Genomic DNA, 21,655 nt, shown 5'->3' with positions numbered 1-21,655 from the left:
AACACATCTTTAAAGTATATACTAATGGAGGAAGCGAACGATGATGGAAACGAGACAGAGAGGAAAATATTTGATCATAATGTTCTATGTGTCACACTTAACTATCGCCGAATAGGAGTGAGGCCTGACAGGCCAATCACAAATTGAGAGAGAGAGAGAGAAAGAGAGAGAGTGAGAGAGAGAGAATCATAATCTACTGTTCTCTTCTCTGTCCTACGCACAGGCGATAGCTCTCTCCATTAGTTATGGTCTACGAAAACATTTAAATTTCTGCATTTTAATTAGAAATTATAGAAATTCATAATTTTTTTACAATGATTTTTCTTTTTTACAAGAAAATTTTTTCCACAGTCAGACTTACGTTTAATGCATTTGGCGAATAAGAAATCTTTAAATGCTGGCTTTTTTCCACCTCTTCCATTCCAACAGTATAGGGTAGAAAGAAAATTACTAATGGTATGTTTCAAAATAATAACCGTCATTTCATGAGTTTTGCCACCTAAGTGTTTCACATAAGTGATCTCAAACATAAAAATTTTAAATAGTAAGTACATTGCATTCGTGATATTAAATAACACAATTTTTATTCCGAATTACAAATAAATATCAAGATATCGTACAGCTCCGTGTGAGCATTATAAATAGCAGGTCACGATTTCGAGTCCACATCCCCGTATATTCAAATTTCAAGTAGATAATTCGTACTGATAACTTCATAGGAGCTAAAGAGAAATTTTTTATATGTAGGTGACGTAAAATGATTGATGTGATCCTATTACTACTACAAATAAATATCGCAAAAAGATATTTAATATATTTTACTGACCATGTCTTTGAAAAAGTCGGCTTCTCGAAGGTTTAGTTCTAACTTGTCCAGATCTTCCTTGATTTTTAAAGGAAAGGATATATTTTCTATTATATTAACATAAATACTTCTCATATTTATGACTATTCTCCAGTTTTCCTTCAAGACTATTCAATCTCCCATCAATGCGATCTAACTTAGCATCCATTTCATTACATCTACGTAGTAATTCTTGTTTTAAATCTAAAATATTAGTTGTATATATAATATTATTCAAAGTAATTCGCATAAGTATAAAAAAGTCGATAAAGTATAAAAACATGATTCATATGATTATACATAAATATCTTTAGATACCGATGTCTGTCAAAAGAATTGCATTATTGTCTTTCGACACATTTGTTTCAGTGAAATACTTTTACGAAACATTCTGCCCAGATGTACTATCATTACTGTGTATTTGTTTAGCAGCATCACCTAAAGGTGAATCCTCCATTGGTACATTATTATTGTTGGAATTTATGGACGTTTCTGAAATTGGTTTCTTTGGCGGGGGATGTAACGCATGTTGACTATCATTATCGCTTTCGTTAGAAACGCAAATTGATGTCGTTTTACGACGTTCTTTTTTACGAGTATCGTCGACGTCAGAAGAGTCGATGTCCGAAAACTTTTCAGCTAACTTTATTTTTGCCATCCCACTTTCATATGAATCTGAATAATAAAAAAATTAAAGCAATTAACACATTTAGCTAAATGCCGTAACATCAGCATGTGATTTTTCAGCAATATCAGCAATATCAAAATCGAAATTTAGTTATTAGCAGAATTACATACAGTAAGAAATAGGATTATAAGTCAATGCTAAAAAGCATATAAAGGCGTATTTGTTTATCTATATCCAATTGGTTTGTAAATTTGTAATAAATTATTTTTACAATAGAAATTAATTACAATAAAGTCTTTTTACGTTTCTATGCGTTGGCTAGAAACTTTCTGATGATTCTTTTAACCACTTGCTAAACGCAGTTCATCCTCGAATTAGACGACGGAAGATCGATTCATTTTCTTTCACTTATTATATTCTGCAACACAAAAACTGTAGCGTAGCATTTATTGGAACTTAATATCTTTAACATCTTTAACAGAGATCTTCTGCGTAAGGAAGAAATTGGCGAAATTCCGTTGTTTTCCATAATTTTATCTCTTTTAGTGATCGTGAGCGTCGAACAAAATCATTTGGTACACAACTTTGCAAATTTAATAAAGCTCTAAATAAATTTAATGAAATCTGATTCAATAACTGTTGAGATAATTGTACAGTAAGCAAACCTTCAATCCAAAGTAATATCAATTTTTTATTATTCCTAAACATATAAAGTACATGTAATCAATTACTACGCTAGAAACTAATCCAAAATTAGGAATTTGCTTTAAAATCGTCTCATCGATTTGAAAATCGTCGTAATTATTATTAGCAAAATCTTCATCAGTTCTTAAAGTACCAACTATTTTTATCGCATTGCACATTTGCTCGCCCACAACGGATTAAAGTTACGATTATTGACTTTAGGAATTAACGATCATACTAATTACTATAGTTAATCAAATTTCTCTTGACAGTGACAGATTGCCACATAAGTAAGCTATGAATTTTCGATCAGCCTTTTACTATCATTGTCAATCTTTCATCATTCGAGGAATGACATTATATCTCCGTATTGCATCGCATTCGGCGCAAAGACTAACTAATAGTTGTACACATTATCGCTTTATTATTAATTTGAAACATGGTACTTGTTACAGTTGCACCCTTAACAGTCGTATGCAAAAAGTCATCTAAACACACAAATATTCTTGAATTAGATTTTCTTTATTACTCTATTAATATTTAATGTAAAATGATTTTTTGATCGACAGAAATTTATCATCGAATTATTCGTACTTACATATATGCAATCGAAAGTAAATTTTGCCACGACTCTTGAATGAACATGTAATAATTATTGTCTGAGCGTAACTCATCCCTTCCCTCGTCTGTGTATGTCAAAATAATCTTATCAATATCATAAAGAATTATTTCGCCCATGTTACATCGGCGAGATGCCGTGACACGAATATCATCACATGGTCACGCGTCTCGTGAGAACGGCTAAATAATGTATGCCAGCGGCACTGTATCAAAAGTGTCAAAAAGAGAATCAGCCCTGAGGGTAATGACGGGTTTCTTACCTAGCATTATATAAGTGTCGAAACGTGGACTTGTATTGCGATATCTCCGCACGTAAGGCACGGAGAAAACTAAGAACAGGCTGTCTTTGCTTCACGTCCCTTGATATGAATTTATTATATAATTCCTGACATAGATGATCAAATTTTAGCAAGATTATAATCTGGCCTGTAACTACAACAAAATCTTTATAATGTGTTAGTTTAATCGTATAAAAGAATTAACCGTTATTCAGAGATCACAAACTTTATTGAATTACAGAACGTGATATCTCAACGAGAAAGATTAATTAAGTGAAAAGAATCACAGTGACAAATAAATGATACTGTTCAAGATGTAACATAGCAACTAAATTTATTTTGCTTTTAACGTTAGCATAATCATTCATTCATGCAAAGCTCATGCAAAGCTATGTTACGTTACACATGCAAACTAAATCCCGTATTAACTATTTGCAGTCTTGTTTTCAATAGGTATTATATGATACAGTTCTGTATGAAATGTTTATAATTTTATGTATTTAAAACTTTTTAAGGAATAATGATAGAAACACGCTAATTTTTATTTAAAAAAATTCACAGTAAAGCTAGAATAATGTAAGGAATGAGTTACCAGAATTTTGTTTTTGCCACTGAGAATGAGATGTTAAATAAATTTAATATAATATAAGGCAATAAACTGTGAAATTTTATTCTTTGTTACATTTTTTAATATTGGACCGATAAGCACAATCGAGTAAAAAATTTTCCTAATGCTTGCTATATAGTAATATAGTTTTTTATCATTATTGATAGATTCTATTATTAACACCATATTGGATATTTTTACTTTATTAAGCACAAAATGTACCAAAATAGTCTTTATTTTTCTTGTATGTTAACTGTTACTGTCTTATTATACATATTAATATATATCTCTGTGATAATAATAACTTGACTGCAGGAACAAAAAGCTTGATATACCACACGAGTTTTTCAAGAACGTGAAGAGTAAACAATATATCAACGTAACTGAGATTATTGAGATATTTTCCTTGATTTTGTCTTAGACAAATGATTATAAAAAGCTTGACCAATTATTGTACTCTATCTTTCAGAATTCACAGCAGCAGATATTATTAAGTATTGCTCATATAGAGCAACCAGAGAAGTTTCAGACTAAACCAACAATTACTATAGTAAGTAGCAATATTCATTTCGCGACACATGATAATTTTATCATGAAATTTGGACAGATCTTTTTTAAATATATACATATATATGTATGTATATCAAAGACATTAGATATAGATAAAATGTTATTTTACTTTACATATGCATATACATTTAGTAAAATATCTTTTTAATATATTTTCTTTATTTCTGTTTTATAGGAAGAACTCACAGATTTTGCGGGAGGACAAGTATAGACCGAAAAAATAAGAAGATTAAATCGTAACAAACTATCTCTATTCACAGCATCTGTGATGGATCTTGTTTTCACAGATAAGGAAATGGGAAATTATACGAGTAGTATGACTGGAATACGAGCAATTTTCCTCGAGAAAAATTGAAACTTTTTTAACTTTAACATTTGTCTGTATATTGATTATTATAAATACAAATTTTAATATTTTCTTATTCTCAAAAAGCATTTTTGGTTTTAGTAAAAATTATTTTTAATTTCCACAGAATACATTTTAAAAGAATTTGATTATCCTACAGAAGGGCCATTAAACAAGGTTGCAATAGCAGAAATTTTCAAAGTAATGAAAAGTAAATTAAATAATAAATCAAATACATGGCGTAACAAAATTAAACAAATATAATTCAAAAAAACTTTTCAAAAATTATTTTCACGTAAAAGGTTTTAAAAACAACATGCAACACATGAATCTGTTGCAACATTAATATGACACATTTCAGAAGTCTTTCACAATGTGAAACGTTAATTTGATTTTGAAACTTTTAAGATATGTATCAATTTTCAAGGGCGTGGCACTAAGCGGTATTCTCATCTTATGAGGTTCCTATCAAAATTCGAAGCTGTCTACACGAGGCTAATGTGTTGCACAACACGAGTTGCTCAATAAATCGATCATAGGCGGAAGATACGCAATATATAAAGCCGAGATAGACCACTGCGCATTCAATAAAGTTTTCGTAGTCGCGCGATCACGAAGTCGAAGAGTTAGTTGACCATTTGCCAAGTATCAAACTGCAACGTACACTTGGAAATATACAAAAAAACTTAATAGTTTGTTACTAAAAAGTTGACGGTTACGTGTCGCAACGTACGTTGTCTCACACTGATTTTAATTATAATCAAAAATTTTCGATGAATCTGTTTGAAAATTTGGGAGACTCCGATTTATCGTTATGGATTGAAGCCGCCAACTTTTCCAAAAAAATATATAAATAGAAAACAAATATCGTAAATTACTTAGAACGTGAGTTCTTCGGAAAAGATTTACGGATCCAACATTTACGGATCGTACTACAGTCATAAATTCAATTGAAGAAGCCACAATTGGTGTCACGCACGAGAGGGTGAAGGCCACGTAGACACAGAGCGTCGAAGTTTGCATGGATAACCAAATATAGATGCATGTTGGAAACTTTGCAAAACCAACTCGTAACGCATTGATACCGTGGTGAATCCTTTAAAAAGAAATGACAAGAAATTAAATGATAAGAGCAAAAAAGACAGGAAAAATTTAGGAAAGCATTTTAAATGTTTTAATTCTAGCATTTTTATGTAGATTTTTTATAGAATTCATATAAAATTTTGCAGTATTTTTTCTTCCAAGTTTGACATATTAGTAGAGAAGGGAGGCAAGTATACTTAACATACGTAACGTACATTTAGACCAAGATCTTATAGCATAACAAAATCTTTTCAGATTAAATAAAAACAATTTAAATATTTACGCAACATTTTACTTCCAAAAGAATCTTTTTTAATGCATCAGCATGAATATGCTTATTTTAATACTAGGTATTATGTTTATACTACGTATTCTTCTACACATTTTTTACTATTACGTATAGGCAAATATATTTCTTACATTCTCTTGATAAACTAGTTACTTGCTCTCGACGTCAATACTTTAACGTATTAAAATATAATATAACATTAAATTGTATTTTATATCCTTTACAGTTCAAGGTTTTTATACACTACGTATGTTTGCATCTCGTTTCCGCATGTTTTTTAAACTTTTAAGTCTTCTGTCTCTAATTGTGATATAAATCATAGATCATGTAAAATGGATCTTGTTAAAAGTATTCATTACTGACATAAATATTAAAAAAGAATGTATGTATTTCTACATATTTGAAATTGTATTTACGTATGTTTGTAGTATTTTATAAAACATTATTTTCATTGATTCAACCAGAAATGGCTCATTAGAAATAAATCAAAATTTTCCACATTTCAAACTTACGTTCCATATTCTATAATGTCGCACACGACCGAGCTGGAAAGCAGGAATATGAAGATCGTCAAGTAGATATTGTAAATTGTACGAAAGTGTGGAATCTCGAAGAGATCGGTGAAAAACGAGTTTCTTCCAAGAAACTCGTTGTTCACCGATCTCTTCAAGATCCCACATTTTCGCACAATTTACAATATTTCCTTATCCGACAATCCATCTTTTTTGCTGGATTCCCTGCGGAAATATCAGAGGAATAAGTGATCAACGGGATATGCGGTCTACAATACGATTGATATACATGTTACAAAGAATATTTTTTATTGATACATTTAAATGCAAATTCGCTAAGTTCACGTGCTTACATTCTTGTGACGAGAGACAGCAAAAACAGTGCTCGAAGTAACATGTGCACAATAATTACGAAATACTGTCCAATCACCAAAAATATGAGATTTTTTTTGCTATTAATTGCAGTTAATCAATTTGATAAGAAAAGATTGACTAGTTAGACAAGGTAGACAAGGGTGATAAGTTTTTTGTAAAATCACTTATATCTTACTTATATCTTACGTTTGATACTGCGTCTCGAATACAATATGGAAGAGATAAAACATAAAAAAATGTCATAAACATTCTGCTTCTCATTTCTGTTGCAAATATTAGAATTTTTACAAATTGAGAAAAACGGCTAACTAAATATAATATTTTGATGAAATTCAAGATTATAAAATTTTTTAAAGAAGTTTAAATTATGTATAAGCAAGAATATAATTGCTTGCATGTGGAACAATAATTGTTACTTAGAATATATCAGTTTTAATTTGATCGTAATGTTTGATATGTTTTTTTCTGTACATATTTTCGCGCAAGTATTTTGCACCTTTTGCTCTCTACCTCTTCCGATAACTTATTTGAATATAATTCTTCACCTTTTGTTCGTGCTGTGCAAGAATTCGTCGTTCGACAACGAAGGTGCCTCTATCCTCTGCAGAACGTCGGACATCGGATCGTCATTGTTTTTCTTTAATCGAAACAAAATGTCAACTCGATAAATTTAACTCAATTGAAATTAATTTAATTCGCGTTATTATGTCCGTTTACGGATCAAGTCGAGGTATTCCTTCTTACTTGTATTGTTCTTTGCATTGCATCGGTGGTCGGCTCACGTAGAATATCCATGGATACGTCTTCGTTGGCCACTTAACAAAGAAATACAAAAATAAATACAATATTAAAATTAATAAATATGAATTAAATATAAAATTTGTGAAAATATCGGAAAAATTTCTCGATTATTTCTCGATTAAAGAAGACTACGAAAATAGATTTATTGGAAATAAGACTTGATTGTTAATTGTTAGAGACTTTAAGTTAATTGTTATTATTTTGTTCTTACGATTCGTCTGTTATTCGGCTATTGACTTTTAAGTCACAATATAAATCTTCACTTTGTATAAAAAAAAAAATAATAATGCAATCTATGTGTAAGGAATGTATACGTGTAAAAATACATATATCCCATTGTTGTAATTATTTTGTAACCTTATTATTGTTGTTTAAAAATTAAGATTCTTTAGGGAAAAGTTTAAATTTATTATTTACTTTGTTGCTTTGAGTTATTTTGTTATGATGATATCATAGGAATTCGAGTATACTCTCATTGAAAATTAATTTGGATGATAGCAACGATAAGTAAGAGTGAAATATTCAAGTTAAGCATTTTCGGGTAAAATGAATATATCAATTTAAATGTCAATGATGCGACACATATTTGTATTAATGGTTGCATTCAGAAACCACTAAACCATTTTATAACAGTTATATAATTGCTTTTTTCGCTGAATGCAAATAATATACAATTATCAACTTTGGAGTATTATCGCAATAGAAAGGTCTCAAACCGAAAGATATAAGCAACATAATAAATAATACGTCTTAGCTCATTAAATGTTTGATCATATCAATGCATTCATAACTAAATTTACATGATACATAATGCATGATACATGAGAAGTAATATTGCAAATTCATTAAAATCCAAACTTTGCAAATTAATGTTAAAAATAAACAGGATTTTCTAATAAAAGTAATTATTTAAAAAATAAATGTAAATATCATCGACAAATTTCGTTCAAAGGCATAATTAAGATAATTCTTCGAAAATGAAATATGTAATTTTATATTAATATTGGAAATAAATAAGAATCCATATTTATACGTATAAATAAATGTATAAGTAAATTAGAAGATATAATTAACTTATAATAAATATTTATTAATAAAATTAAAAAAAATTTTTAATTTATATTTGCCTATTTTAAAAATTACAAAAAAGTTCAAAGAATAATTATAGAAGATTAGAAAAGCTTGTACACTGAAGACGTTATGAAAAATTTAGGAAAGGTATTTATTACCATAAAACTTTATGTCCTTTGCAACGTTTAATTATTTTATATATACAATAAATTTTAATTATTTCAGAAATTATAATTGTTTATGTTATTTATTGTTTTACATTGGATTATCTACTTACTAGTGTCGTTACCTATCTCGTTCGTGATCGCGCGACTACGAAAACTTTATTGAATGCGCAGTGGTCTATCTCGGCTTTATATATTGCGTATCTCCCGCCTATGATCGATTTATTGAGCAACTCGTGTTGCGCAACACATTAGCCTCGTGTTTTGACTGGAATCCCCATAAGATGATAGTCCCGGTTAGAAAGTCCTAGAAAGTTGATAACATCTTAAAAGTTTCAAAATCACATTAACGTAGTCTTTCACATTGTGAAAGACTTCTGAAATGTGTCATATTAATGTTGCAACAGATGCATGTTATTGCTTGTTGTTTCTAAAACCTTTTATGTGAAAATAATTTTAATTGAATTATATTTGTTTAATTTTGTTACGCCATATATTTGATTTATTATTTAATTTACTTTTCATTGCTTTGAAAATTTCTGCTATTGCAACCTTGTTTAATGGCCCTTCTGTAGGATAATCAAATTCTTTTAAAATGTATTCTGTGGAAATTAAAAATAATTTTTACTAAAACCAAAAATGCTTTTTGAGAATAAGAAAATATTAAAATTTGTATTTATAATAATCAATATACAGACAAATGTTAAAGTTAAAAAAGTTTCAATTTTTCTCGAGGAAAATTGCTCGTATTCCAGTCATACTACTCGTATAATTTCCCATTTCCTTATCTGTGAAAACAAGATCCATCACAGATGCTGTGAATAGAGATAGTTTGTTACGATTTAATCTTCTTATTTTTTCGGTCTATACTTGTCCTCCCGCAAAATCTGTGAGTTCTTCCTATAAAACAGAAATAAAGAAAATATATTAAAAAGATATTTTACTAAATGTATATGCATATGTAAAGTAAAATAACATTTTATCTATATCTAATGTCTTTGATATACATACATATATATGTATATATTTAAAAAAGATCTGTCCAAATTTCATGATAAAATTATCATGTGTCGCGAAATGAATATTGCTACTTACTATAGTAATTGTTGGTTTAGTCTGAAACTTCTCTGGTTGCTCTATATGAGCAATACTTAATAATATCTGCTGCTGTGAATTCTGAAAGATAGAGTACAATAATTGGTCAAGCTTTTTATAATCATTTGTCTAAGACAAAATCAAGGAAAATATCTCAATAATCTCAGTTACGTTGATATATTGTTTACTCTTCACGTTCTTGAAAAACTCGTGTGGTATATCAAGCTTTTTGTTCCTGCAGTCAAGTTATTATTATCACAGAGATATATATTAATATGTATAATAAGACAGTAACAGTTAACATACAAGAAAAATAAAGACTATTTTGGTACATTTTGTGCTTAATAAAGTAAAAATATCCAATATGGTGTTAATAATAGAATCTATCAATAATGATAAAAAACTATATTACTATATAGCAAGCATTAGGAAAATTTTTTACTCGATTGTGCTTATCGGTCCAATATTAAAAAATGTAACAAAGAATAAAATTTCACAGTTTATTGCCTTATATTATATTAAATTTATTTAACATCTCATTCTCAGTGGCAAAAACAAAATTCTGGTAACTCATTCCTTACATTATTCTAGCTTTACTGTGAATTTTTTTAAATAAAAATTAGCGTGTTTCTATCATTATTCCTTAAAAAGTTTTAAATACATAAAATTATAAACATTTCATACAGAACTGTATCATATAATACCTATTGAAAACAAGACTGCAAATAGTTAATACGGGATTTAGTTTGCATGTGTAACGTAACATAGCTTTGCATGAGCTTTGCATAAATGAATGATCATGCTAATGTTAGAAACATAATAAATTTAGTTGCTATGTTACATCTTTAACAGTATCATTTATTTGTCACTGTGATTCTTTTTACTTAATTAATCTTTCTCGTTGAGATAACACGTTCTGTAATTCAATAAAGTTTTTGATCTCTGAATAACGATTAATTCTTTTATACGATTAAACTAATACATTATAAAGATTTTGTTGTAGTTACAGGCCAGATTATAATCTTGCTAAAATTTGATCATCTATGTCTGGAATTACATAATAAATTCATATCAAGAGACGCGAAGCAAAGACACCCTGTTCTTGCGGAGATATCGCAATGGAAGTCAGCGTTTCGACACTTATATAATGTTAGGTAAGAAACGTCGTCATTGCCCTCAGGGCTGATTCTTTTTTTGATACTTTTGATACAGTGCCGCTGGCATACTTTATTTAGCCATTTCTCACGAAATGCGTGACCATGTGATGATATTCGTGTTACGGCATCTCGCCGATGTAACATGGGCGAAATAATTCTTTATGATACTGAGAAGATTATTTTGACATACACAGACGAGGAAAGGGATGAGTTACGCTCAGACAATAATTATTACATGTTCATTCAAGAGTCGTGGCAAAATTTACTTTCGATTGCATATATGTAAGTACGAATAATTCGATGATAAATTCCTGTCGATCAAAAAATCATTTTACATTAAATATTAATAGAATAATAAAAAAAATCTAATTCAAGAATATTTGTATGTTTAGATGACTTTTTGCATACGACTGTTAAGGGTGCAACTGTAACAAGTACCATGTTTCAAATTAATAATAAAGCGATAAAGTGTACAACTATTGGTCTTGCGCCGAATGCGATGCAATACGGAGATATAATGTTGTGTCATTCCTCGAATAATGAAAGATTGGCAATGATAGTAAAAGGCTGATCGAAAATTCATGGCTTACTTATGTGGCAATCTGTCACTGTCAAGAGAAATTTGACTATAGTAATTAGTATGATCGTTAATTCCTAAAGTCAATAATCGTAACTTTAATCCGTTGTGGGCGAGCAAATGTGCAATGCGATAAAAATAGTTGATGCTTTAAGAACTGATGAAGATTTTGCTAATAATAATTACGACGATTTTCAAATCGATGAGACGATTTTAAAGCAAATTCCTAATTTTGGATTAGTTTCTAGCGTAGTAATTGATTACATGTACTTTATATGTTTAGGAATAATAAAAAATTGATATTACTTTGGATTGAAGGTTCGCTTACTGTACAATTATCTCAACAGTTATTCAATCAGATTTCATTAAATTTATTTAGAGCTTTATTAAATTTGCAAAGTTGTGTACCAAATGATTTTGTTCGACGCTCACGATCACTAAAAGAGATAAAATTGTGGAAAACACGGAATTTCGCCAATTTCTTCCTTACGCAAAAGATCTCTGTTAAAGATGTTAAAGATATTAAGTTCCAATAAATGCTACGCTACAGTTTTTGTGTTGCAGAATATAATAAGTGAAAAAAAATGAATCGATCTTTCGTCGTCCAATTCGAGGATGGACTGCGTTTAGCAAGTGGTTAAAAGAATCATCAGAATATTTCTGGCCAACGCATAGAAACGTAAAAAGACTTTATTGTAATTAATCTATTGTAATTAATTTCTACTGTAAAAATAATTTATTACAAATTTACAAACCAATTGTATATAGATAAACAAATACGCCTTTATATGCTTTTTAGCATTGACTTATAATCCTATTTCTTACTGTATGTAATTCTGCTAATAACTAAATTTCGATTTTGATATTGCTGATATTGCAGAAAAATTACATGCTGATGTTACGGCATTTAGCTAAATGTGTTAATTGCTTTAATTTTTTTATTATTCAGATTCATATGAAAGTGTGATGGCAAAAATAAAGTTAGCTGAGAAGTTTTCGGACATCGACTCTTCTAACGTCGACGATACTCATAAAAAAGAACGTCGTAAAACGACATCAATTTGCGTTTCTAACGAAAGCGATAATGATAGTCAACATGCGTTACATCCCCCGCCAAAGAAACCAATTTCAGAAACGTCCATAAATTCCAACAACAGTAATGTACCAATGGAGGATTCACCTTTAGGAGATGCTGCTAAACAAATACACAGTAATGATAGTACATCTGGGCAGAATGTTTCATAACAGTATTTCACTGAAACAAAATGTTCCGAAAGACAATAACGCAATTCTTTTGACAGACATCGGTATCTAAAGATATTTATGTATAATCATATGAATCATGTTTTTATGCTTTATCGACTGTTTTATACTTATGCGAATTACTTTGAATAATATTATATATACAACTAATATTTTAGATTTAAAACATGAATTACTACGTAGATGTAATGAAATGGATGCTAAGTTAGATCGCAGTGATGGGAGATTGAATAGTCTTGAAGGAAAACTGGAGAATAGTCATAAATATGAGAAGTATGTTAACATAACAGAAAATATATCCTTTCCTTTAAAAATCAAGGAAGATCTGCACAAGTTAGAACTAGACCTTCGAGAAGACGACTTTTTCAAAGACATGGTCAGTAAAGTATATTAAATATCTTTTTGCGATATTTATTTGTAGTAGTAATAGGATCACATCAATCTTTTTACGTCACCTACATATAAAGAATTTCTCTTTAGCTCCTATGAAGTTATCAGTACGAATTATCTATTGGAAATTTGAATATACGGGGATATGGACTCGAAATCGTGACCTGCTATTTATAATGCTCACACGGAGCTGTACGATATCTTGATATTTATTTGTAATTCGGAATAAAAATTGTGTTATTTAATATCACGAATGCAATGTACTTACTATTTTAAATTTTTATGTTTTAGATCACTTATGTGAAACACTTAGGTGGCAAAACTTATCATGAAATGACGGTTATTATTTTGAAACATACCATTAGTAATTTTCTTTCTACCCTATACTGTTGGAATGGAAGAGGTGTAAAAAGCCAGCATTTAAAGATTTATTATTCGCCAAATGCATTAAACGTAAGTCTGACTGTGGAAAAAATTTTCTTATAAAAAAGAAAAATCATTGTAGAAAAATTATGAATTTCTATAATTTCTAATTAAATTGCAGAAATTTAAATGTTTTCGTAGACCATAACTAATGGAGAGAGCTATCGCCTGTGCGTAGGACAGAGAAGAGAACAGTAGATTATGATGCTCTCTCTCTTTCTCTCAATTTGTGATTGGCCCGTCAGACCTCACTCCTATTCGGCGATAGTTAAGTGTGACACATAGAACATTATGATCAAATATTTTCCTCTCTGTCTCGTTTCCATCATCGTTCGCTTCCTCCATTAGTATATACTTTAAAGATGTGTTAATATATTGTTAATTCTTAATGGATTTTTATATGTTTTAATGTATAATGTAATATATCTATTTGTTTGCAAAAAATTCCACTATTTTTTCAAAAATTTGTTGTGTTACGTAATCAAAGATTTTTATAAATTTTTGGACTTTTTTTCATAAAAATTCAAACTTTATGAAAATTTATAATAATGAAAAAATTATACTTTTGAATTGAGTTTTGTTATAGACATTCTATTTCCTAATAGAAAATTTATAAACAAATAAATTTTAACTAATTTTTAATAATGTAGTTAATTAATTAACCAATTATGTGTTGATGGTTACAAGATTTCACAGACGACGTGAACAACGGACTAAACTGCTCTTGACAGCTCCAGCTTCGCGATATGAGCAGATCTAAGTAGTAATTGGGACAGTTGAGGTGGACAGTTGTTCCATCGGGCGTAGAGCTCCATCGTGTACAGGTTGAGCACAATGTTTGTGCCGATGATATTGAGTATCCACACGAAGATTCCACTGGTGACAACTTTGATTTTCACGAAAAAAAGGGGAAAGCCAATTCCGACGATATGATGAGCATCACCGGATACAAGAAACCGATTCCGAACGCTATTACGTACTTATGAATGACGGCGGAAGTGACGAATACAACGGTAGCTGCCAGCGTTCGGTTGTATGGTACCACGATCTCGTACATATCCTTGTAAGTGCATGTGTACAGCCAGTCGTGCACTACCAAGTTCCACTTGCGGAAAAACTAGTGATAAATCGTGCTGTTCCACCAGTCCTGTAATACAAGCAGTACAAAAATAATTCCCTCGCGAGAGATTTCAAAGTTAAATTTTTCAATTTTGTTCTTCAATCTCTTTAAATTTAAATAATGAATAATTTGTGTATACTAAAAAATATTTTACGTATCAATTGTCTGACAAAGTTTTTTTAAATTTAATAATTAAAAAATCGCTAATATTAAAAACATTATATCGTTACAATTCTAACAATATTTTCAACATAGAGAAAATTTTTTCTTCAAATTTATATTTTCTTTTCAAAATCATATAATATTAATTATGAAACAACATGGACTTTGAAGAATTTTATTAAATTTTAATAAAATTCAATATAATTTTCACTAAAGTTTTATTAAATTATACTAAATTTTACCAAAATTGTAATAACATTAAAACTATCATAAAATTAAATTATAATAAAATTATAATAAAATTAAAAATTTGTGACAAATAAAATGCAATAAATATTTAAATAAATGCAACGTATAAATAAAACAGTTAAGTGCATCTGTGAAAATTCAATAATTATACAACAATATTACAATTAAAGCTGTGCTTCTCGCGTCGTTAAAACAAAGTACCTGGAAAGACTCTAATGGGATCAATCAGTGATATTATTCTTCAGTGATAATAGACTGAATTCCGATCAATAAGAATACTCCCATCTTAATTGGACTCACTGAAAGACAGTGAATACTCAATGATAATCGCAATTGTAAGTATAGCTACTGCAAATCAGTGAATAATATCCTGAGAGAATAATGTATTAACAGCAATTGATACACACCAATCGCCTATAGAATGACATTTGTCTGATTACAATCTCTATAAGCGTTACAACATTCCTAAAGTATTATATAAATATTATTAAAAATTAAAATAATATTAAAATAATATTCTAAGAATATTATTCAATATTTTTAATATTATTTTAATATTATGGAAATATTGTATTGTTATATGTCCGTTTTTATATAATATTCATGGTGTATTATTTCAATATCCGGAATATTATGACAATGTTTGATGAATATTATTTTGATAAAAAATTAATGTGAATTACTCTATACATAGAATATTCATAATCTTTCTAATTATTACATTTAAGTTATAATATTCCCGCTAATTTAAAATATTGAATTAAATATTTACTTCTCATATAATATTCATATAATATTATCAAAAATGAACATATATATAATCACTTTTTATTAATATTAATTAATATTTCAAAAATATTGTTTAATATTAAATAATACAACGCTTATAGGAATATAATTGTAATATAAAGAATTTTAATTTCTTGTACAAATTTCTTTATTGTCTTGATAAAAACTAGAGCTGCAATTGGAAAACGCGCTATCAACGCTATTCCGTCATTCTGTCTTTATCGGTTATTAGACCTAAAACAAAGATAAATTTACGAAATTGCGCTGATAGCACGCTCCCCGGACGCAGCCAGAATTTTGCCGCGTATATAAAAATCGCGCGAAAGAGGCGTGATTTCCGCGGCGCGGCGACAACCTTCCTTTTCGCGGCCACCCTGTGTACGGGAAAGCTCGTGCAAGTCGCCACCGATCAATAAGTAGAGGGCTGTTTTGTCAGACAACGCGGCGCAACGCTCCACGTAACGCTCCGCGCGCTCGAGCGGAGCTCATTCGCGAGACGAACGGATCATGCCTCGGTAATTTCCTCAAATTCGTGCCCGCGACGTTCGTCTGTCGGAAATCAAGTGAGTGTTACAATTCGACAATCATGTTTGTAATTCGTGTTTGCGATCTTCCTCTTACGGGCCTCTCGACACGTCAACGGGGTTCCCGTTTACACCTTGGATCCGCGAACTTTGTCTCGTTAGATACTCATAAGGAACGGTTTCGCTGAAGCTTTCCGAAAATTTAGCTAGATACAGATTTTAGAAAAAAATTTTGTTGGACCATCAAAATAATTATGTTCGACGAGCAATATTGCAAACAGTTAAGCCCCGGATACAATGAACGGAATAGGGAACAGGGAATAGAAAACGGTTCAATATGTTGAACGAAGAAAGCTTATGTGTTTTTCTTATTTGACATATTGAACTGTTCCTTATTATTTATTGCTGTTACTTGTGCTTTTAATTGTGCGTTAGGCTTTATGACATTCTAGCAACTAGCTTGAGCGTCCCGCACTGTCACGATCGGACGTCTTTTATTCTAAAGCACGGTCCTTTATTTTGGATATTTGTTTTTTAAGTTATTTATTTTATAAGAGTCAATTTTGTTGTTCATTTTACTTTGTCCTTTACTTTATGAGAAATTCTTTTCTAATTATAGCGTTTCAATGTTTAATGTTGTTCTGACTAGTAGTAACAGTTGATAAATTTAGCTGTTTAAAGTGATTTGGAAACGTAGAAAGAAAATTCTAAAATTTTTAGATTTATCCTCAATTTTCTTAAAGAAAATATGGTCACCGTACACACAATTATTTTGAGAATCAAAATTCAAAATTCTTTTCAAATCTGTATCCAGCTATGCTTTTAGATGCTTTAACAACATTTTTAATTTTTCTTTCCTTTAAACTTTCTCTTCGAATCCTATGTTTGGATATTAAATTGCTGTCAATATTTAATACTGGAAATTGCAGATGGAAAAAGTAATTGAAATTCTTCATATTGTAATTATACTATAATCTCTAGTCAGACGAATGCCATAGACAATGAAACAGCTGTTATTAATAAATTATTTTCTCTAAATCAAGGTATCATTCACTGATTTTCAGTAACTGTATTTATAATACAACTGCGATCATCAATCAGTATTCACTGTCTTACAATAATTCAAATTAAGAAGGGAGTGTCTTTATTGATCGGAATTGACTATACTACCACTGAAAAACAGTGCATACATCACCGATTGATATAGTTATAAGCGTAGCACTGAAATTTCGCTGATTTAAAGAGTTCAAACGACAATTATACTTCTTTTTTTTATGATTACAAAGCATTCGCAAATTAAGTGGAACCAACAATTTCAGCTGGCAATGGCATCGCTGGAGGACAGTTGGAAGGAAGCTACGGAGGACCTGGACGCCGCGATCTGCGACTCCTGGTTCACGCGCCTGCAGGAAGTCTACTCAGAAGAGAAACGCACGTACCACAATCTGGACTCGGTCAGGGACAAGCTGAATCACTATTACGAAATCAAAAGCAATCTTAAAAACCCGCGAGCCGTCCTGCTTGCCATATTCTTCCAAAAGTGAGCTATGATCTTACAGCAGCGCAGTGTTATTTTATTGCTCATTCATCGCCTGTTCAGCAATGATTTGAAAATATCCTGTTGCAGCTTCGAGTACGATCCTAAAGCCTTGGTCTTCAGCGAAGACAAAAATCTCGAGCACTTCAATGCATTCGCTGACGAGGCCGAAATTCCGTCGGTGAGCAAACAGCCAAAATCTCATGAGATTTTAACACAAATTTTATTAAAAAAATAAAAAAAAATAAAATAAAAAAAATAAAATACTGAGAAATGGAACACTGGAAAAAGAAAAATAATTTTAATCATGTTTAGAGTCAAATATAGTAACAGAGATAAACAATAAAGTTTTGATATTTATGAAAGTGATGCGAGTTATATAATACCTTCCAGGATGCGGAGCTCAGAGAGGAGACCTGTGCTCTGCTGAAAGTAGCGGCGACTCACAGCACCGATGCGCACAAGGTGGGTGGTGCCTTCGGCAGCGAGGACGCTCACTATTTTCTGGACCTAGATATGGCAGTACTCGGCTCTCCTCCGGAAAATTACGCCGAGTACAGGGAGCGAATACGCGGGGAGTACTCTTTCCTCAGCGAGCCCATGTACACGGCGCTACGGTTGAAGGTAAGCCATCCCTGAATCGGCAGAAAGATGGTCTCGACATACTTGAACCACATATGAACCTAAAAGATACAAAAATGTTTTGAGATTACCGTTGAATTCCATACAAAGAGATTAAAGTGCTTTCAAGAGTATTTAGATAAAAAAAAGACATTCTCACACACATTCTGATAATGTCTCAGAAAAGATTTCTAATAGCACAAGGAAAGAACGGTTTTGCTAAATTATCTAAAAATTTAGTTTGGATACAGATCTGAAAATAATTCTGTTAGGCTATCAAAATAATTATGTTGGACTCTCAAACTGAATTGCTAGAATGTCAAAATTTTTTGCAGCATTGCTTCAATAAAATTACATATACTTTAATACACGAGTATATGAACATATTTGATACATTATTATGTATAACTACATATAATGATATATAACTATATGTAATAATATATAAAAAATGTTTTGCCGGGGCAGCAAAATCATTTTATCTAGATTAAAATTTTTTTTATTTAAGAATGTACTATTCTCTTCACCATGATAATTATGATTTCCTCCGTATCAATCTTATTTTATGATACGTAGGAGAAAAACAGCATTGAATTTAGAAATCTTTTCTGTGGGTGTGGAGAAAAACGAATATTAAGTAAACTGAGAGAGTGATAATACGTTAAATCTATCTTTTCTCCTAAAAATTATCCAAAAATAAGTAGGAAGCTAATTTACAATAAGCAACTTTTCTGTGCGTACGTCTCAGGTGTTGCAGAACTTCCTGCAGATCCCGAACATTTTCGCGACCGTGGAGTTTCGCGACAAGCTGGAGGAGCAGGCGCGCCAGAACATCCAGGCGGAGGTGGAGATGCTATCTTAGAATTTCGTCGCTTTGCTTTCGTTCGAGGGTTCGCGTTTCACGCGCACGACGCCTTCGAGGACGATCCGCCGGTTCGGGAGCCAATGATGCAAAGAGTTTTTAGACGCCTACCTCACAGAGACGCGCATCCGTCGCATCTGTTTCTGCAGAAACGCAAAAAAAGACAAAAAAAAACAATTATTGAATGCGAATCTCTTGGGACCGAGGGCAGAGGGTATTCAAATCGCATTCGCTTCACAGTTCTTTTATAAATATAAGAGTTTACGTAATTGTTTACGCACAATCGTTAACCGCTGTTCGTTCTGCGTAAACGCAATTCGTAATCAGTTGATTTATTGCAAATTTTAATTACTCCAACGTAGTAAACAACTTACTTGAAGTACTTTAATTCGAGCAACGTTGTTTTAATTAAAGAATGCTTATAATTACAGGTAATTATAAGTGTTCGTGTAATGTAGACGAGACCTGGCAAAAAATTTTTCATGTATAATTAAATATAGTCATATATAATTATATATAGTTATACATAATTATATATCAAATATGTCCATATATATTGAAATATATATATAATTATATATAATTATTGCACATACTTTCATATAGTCATTATACATAATTATGTACGATTATATGTAATTGCATCCAATTATATATCGAAATCATGCATAATTATATATAATTATTATATATTTTTTTAATATATATAAACATATTTGATATATAATTATATTTAATTATTATATATAATTATATATGAAAAAATTATTTTTTCCGGAGAAGAAGGTGCTCTAAGGTGCTTACAGATTATAATTATAAATAATGAATATATGTACATATGTGTATTATTTCTAAAGCTGTATAGTGATACTTTTTAGTTCAATAATTGTTCGATTGTCGAAACTGTCTTACTCTTGTGATCTTGCACGTTGAAATTTGGAAAAATGACGACCGGTTCTCATCGTGTCACCTCTTAGGATTTGTGAATGGAATTGACGTATCGATAAATGTAATACCAGTATATTTTAGAGAGCGTATTTTCACCGCACACTATACTGTAAACGTGATCAAAAAAAGTGGCACGTATCTCAAAATCAGAAGAAAGCGCGCTTCAAGACGCATTTTCATGTCCGCATTTTCATGTCCTCGATCATTTTCTTCGAAACACAGTTACAAGAATTAATCGTTGTAAGAGTTCTACAGAAAAGTTTCTGTAAATCTCCAAAGATTTTAAAAGAATCCAAAGAGAAGCTTTCCACATCGTGTCCACGAAATCCCTTTCGAAGCAAGCTTGTATTCCCTCGTCTGCGGCAACGCAATGCTGACATGCATTTTAAGCAAGTTAAAAAAAAATTGTTTACTGCTGCAAAGAGAGCATGTTTTATGGTACGTGTTCGAGATGTTGGTAGAAAGAGAGAATTGTTAAACGATAGTTGTGACGCGGCGTTTTCCGATGCTCGCGATCGAGAAAATTGCAAAAATGTGAAAATATTACAAATATTAAATACGATGTACAATGAAATAAAGATGATTATTAAGTACGTCTGTCTATAATATATAACACTGTATTTCTACAATAAAACATTCAAAGTTATTCACGAAATCGTGTGTAATAAAATGCTTTTAAAATTCTATAAAATTATTTAACGTAATAAGAAAGAGAGAGAAGAAAGAACAATTTCTATAATAGATTCTTCATTTTCCAGAGAATATATTTTTCATAATAAATTTTTAAATAAGTTTTTGGATAAATTTTAAATCGTATAATGCTTGCAAAATATAACTTAATTTCTATTAAGTTATATTTTCATGTTTCCTGTATTTTTTTTCTATCTTCTCAATTTACGTTTAAGATCTATTCTTAAATATCTTATATATTTATAATATATTATAATTACATATGATATATATCGAAAAAAATTATTTTTAAATAAATAAATTTTTTAACATCATTTCCTTGATTAAAAAAATTATTTCCCAAGTTTAAAAATAAATTATTTTAATATTTATTTA

At 30.4% G+C, this 21,655-nt stretch overlaps 2 protein-coding genes and 2 long non-coding RNA genes across 5 annotated transcripts; 3 read left to right on the top strand and 1 right to left on the bottom strand.

Annotated features, from left to right (window-relative positions):
• Positions 1-562: 562 nt before the first annotated feature.
• Positions 563-18,317, bottom strand: LOC113004094. The gene is made up of 13 exons (XM_039456539.1): positions 18,180-18,317; positions 14,759-14,925; positions 9,969-10,049; positions 9,392-9,773; positions 8,987-9,180; positions 7,582-7,652; positions 7,383-7,474; positions 6,646-6,687; positions 6,463-6,495; positions 5,457-5,674; positions 1,163-1,519; positions 827-1,048; positions 563-722 (listed from the first exon to the last, which is right to left on the bottom strand). Coding segments are annotated over exons 5-11 (753 nt in total). The 5' UTR covers positions 8,988-9,180; positions 9,392-9,773; positions 9,969-10,049; positions 14,759-14,925; positions 18,180-18,317; the 3' UTR covers positions 563-722; positions 827-1,048; positions 1,163-1,223.
• Positions 3,447-4,780, top strand: LOC120359367. The gene is made up of 3 exons (XR_005576137.1): positions 3,447-4,212; positions 4,408-4,609; positions 4,706-4,780. It is a non-coding gene; the product is annotated as an uncharacterized LOC120359367 (long non-coding RNA).
• LOC120359368 lies at positions 13,502-13,761 on the top strand. Its single transcript, XR_005576138.1, has 2 exons — positions 13,502-13,547; positions 13,647-13,761. It is a non-coding gene; the product is annotated as an uncharacterized LOC120359368 (long non-coding RNA).
• LOC105194143 lies at positions 16,476-21,183 on the top strand. 2 transcript variants are annotated; one of them, XM_039456540.1, is made up of 6 exons: positions 16,510-16,661; positions 17,552-17,560; positions 17,942-18,162; positions 18,250-18,340; positions 18,553-18,783; positions 19,529-21,183. In XM_039456540.1, exons 2-6 carry the CDS (start codon positions 17,552-17,554, stop codon positions 19,640-19,642), a joined length of 666 nt encoding a protein of 221 aa, XP_039312474.1. In that variant the 5' UTR covers positions 16,510-16,661; the 3' UTR covers positions 19,643-21,183. The 2 variants fall into 2 exon arrangements, with proteins under 2 accessions (XP_011157190.1, XP_039312474.1); XM_011158888.3 differs by lacking the exon at positions 17,552-17,560 and having other exon boundaries at positions 16,476-16,661.
• The last annotated feature ends 472 nt before the right edge of the window (positions 21,184-21,655 follow it).

This window comes from Solenopsis invicta, chromosome 13 (genome assembly GCF_016802725.1).
Source record: "Solenopsis invicta isolate M01_SB chromosome 13, UNIL_Sinv_3.0, whole genome shotgun sequence".
NCBI classification, from domain to species: Eukaryota; Metazoa; Arthropoda; class Insecta; order Hymenoptera; family Formicidae; genus Solenopsis; species Solenopsis invicta.
This window is presented reverse-complemented; position numbering and strand designations above follow the sequence as displayed.

Bases quoted from the DNA above. Each gene is read 5' to 3' on its own strand.
- LOC113004094 (XM_039456539.1), bottom strand. The intron at 5,675-6,462 runs GTAAGTTTGAAA...TTCTTTTTAAAG, and splicing joins GACATTATAGAATATGGAAC to GATTCACCACGGTATCAATG. The intron at 1,520-5,456 runs GTAATTTACGAT...TTTATTATTCAG, and splicing joins CCGAAGAACTCACGTTCTAA to ATTCATATGAAAGTGGGATG.
- LOC105194143 (XM_039456540.1), top strand. The intron at 18,341-18,552 runs GTGAGCAAACAG...AATACCTTCCAG, and splicing joins ACGAGGCCGAAATTCCGTCG to GATGCGGAGCTCAGAGAGGA. The intron at 18,784-19,528 runs GTAAGCCATCCC...CGTACGTCTCAG, and splicing joins ACACGGCGCTACGGTTGAAG to GTGTTGCAGAACTTCCTGCA.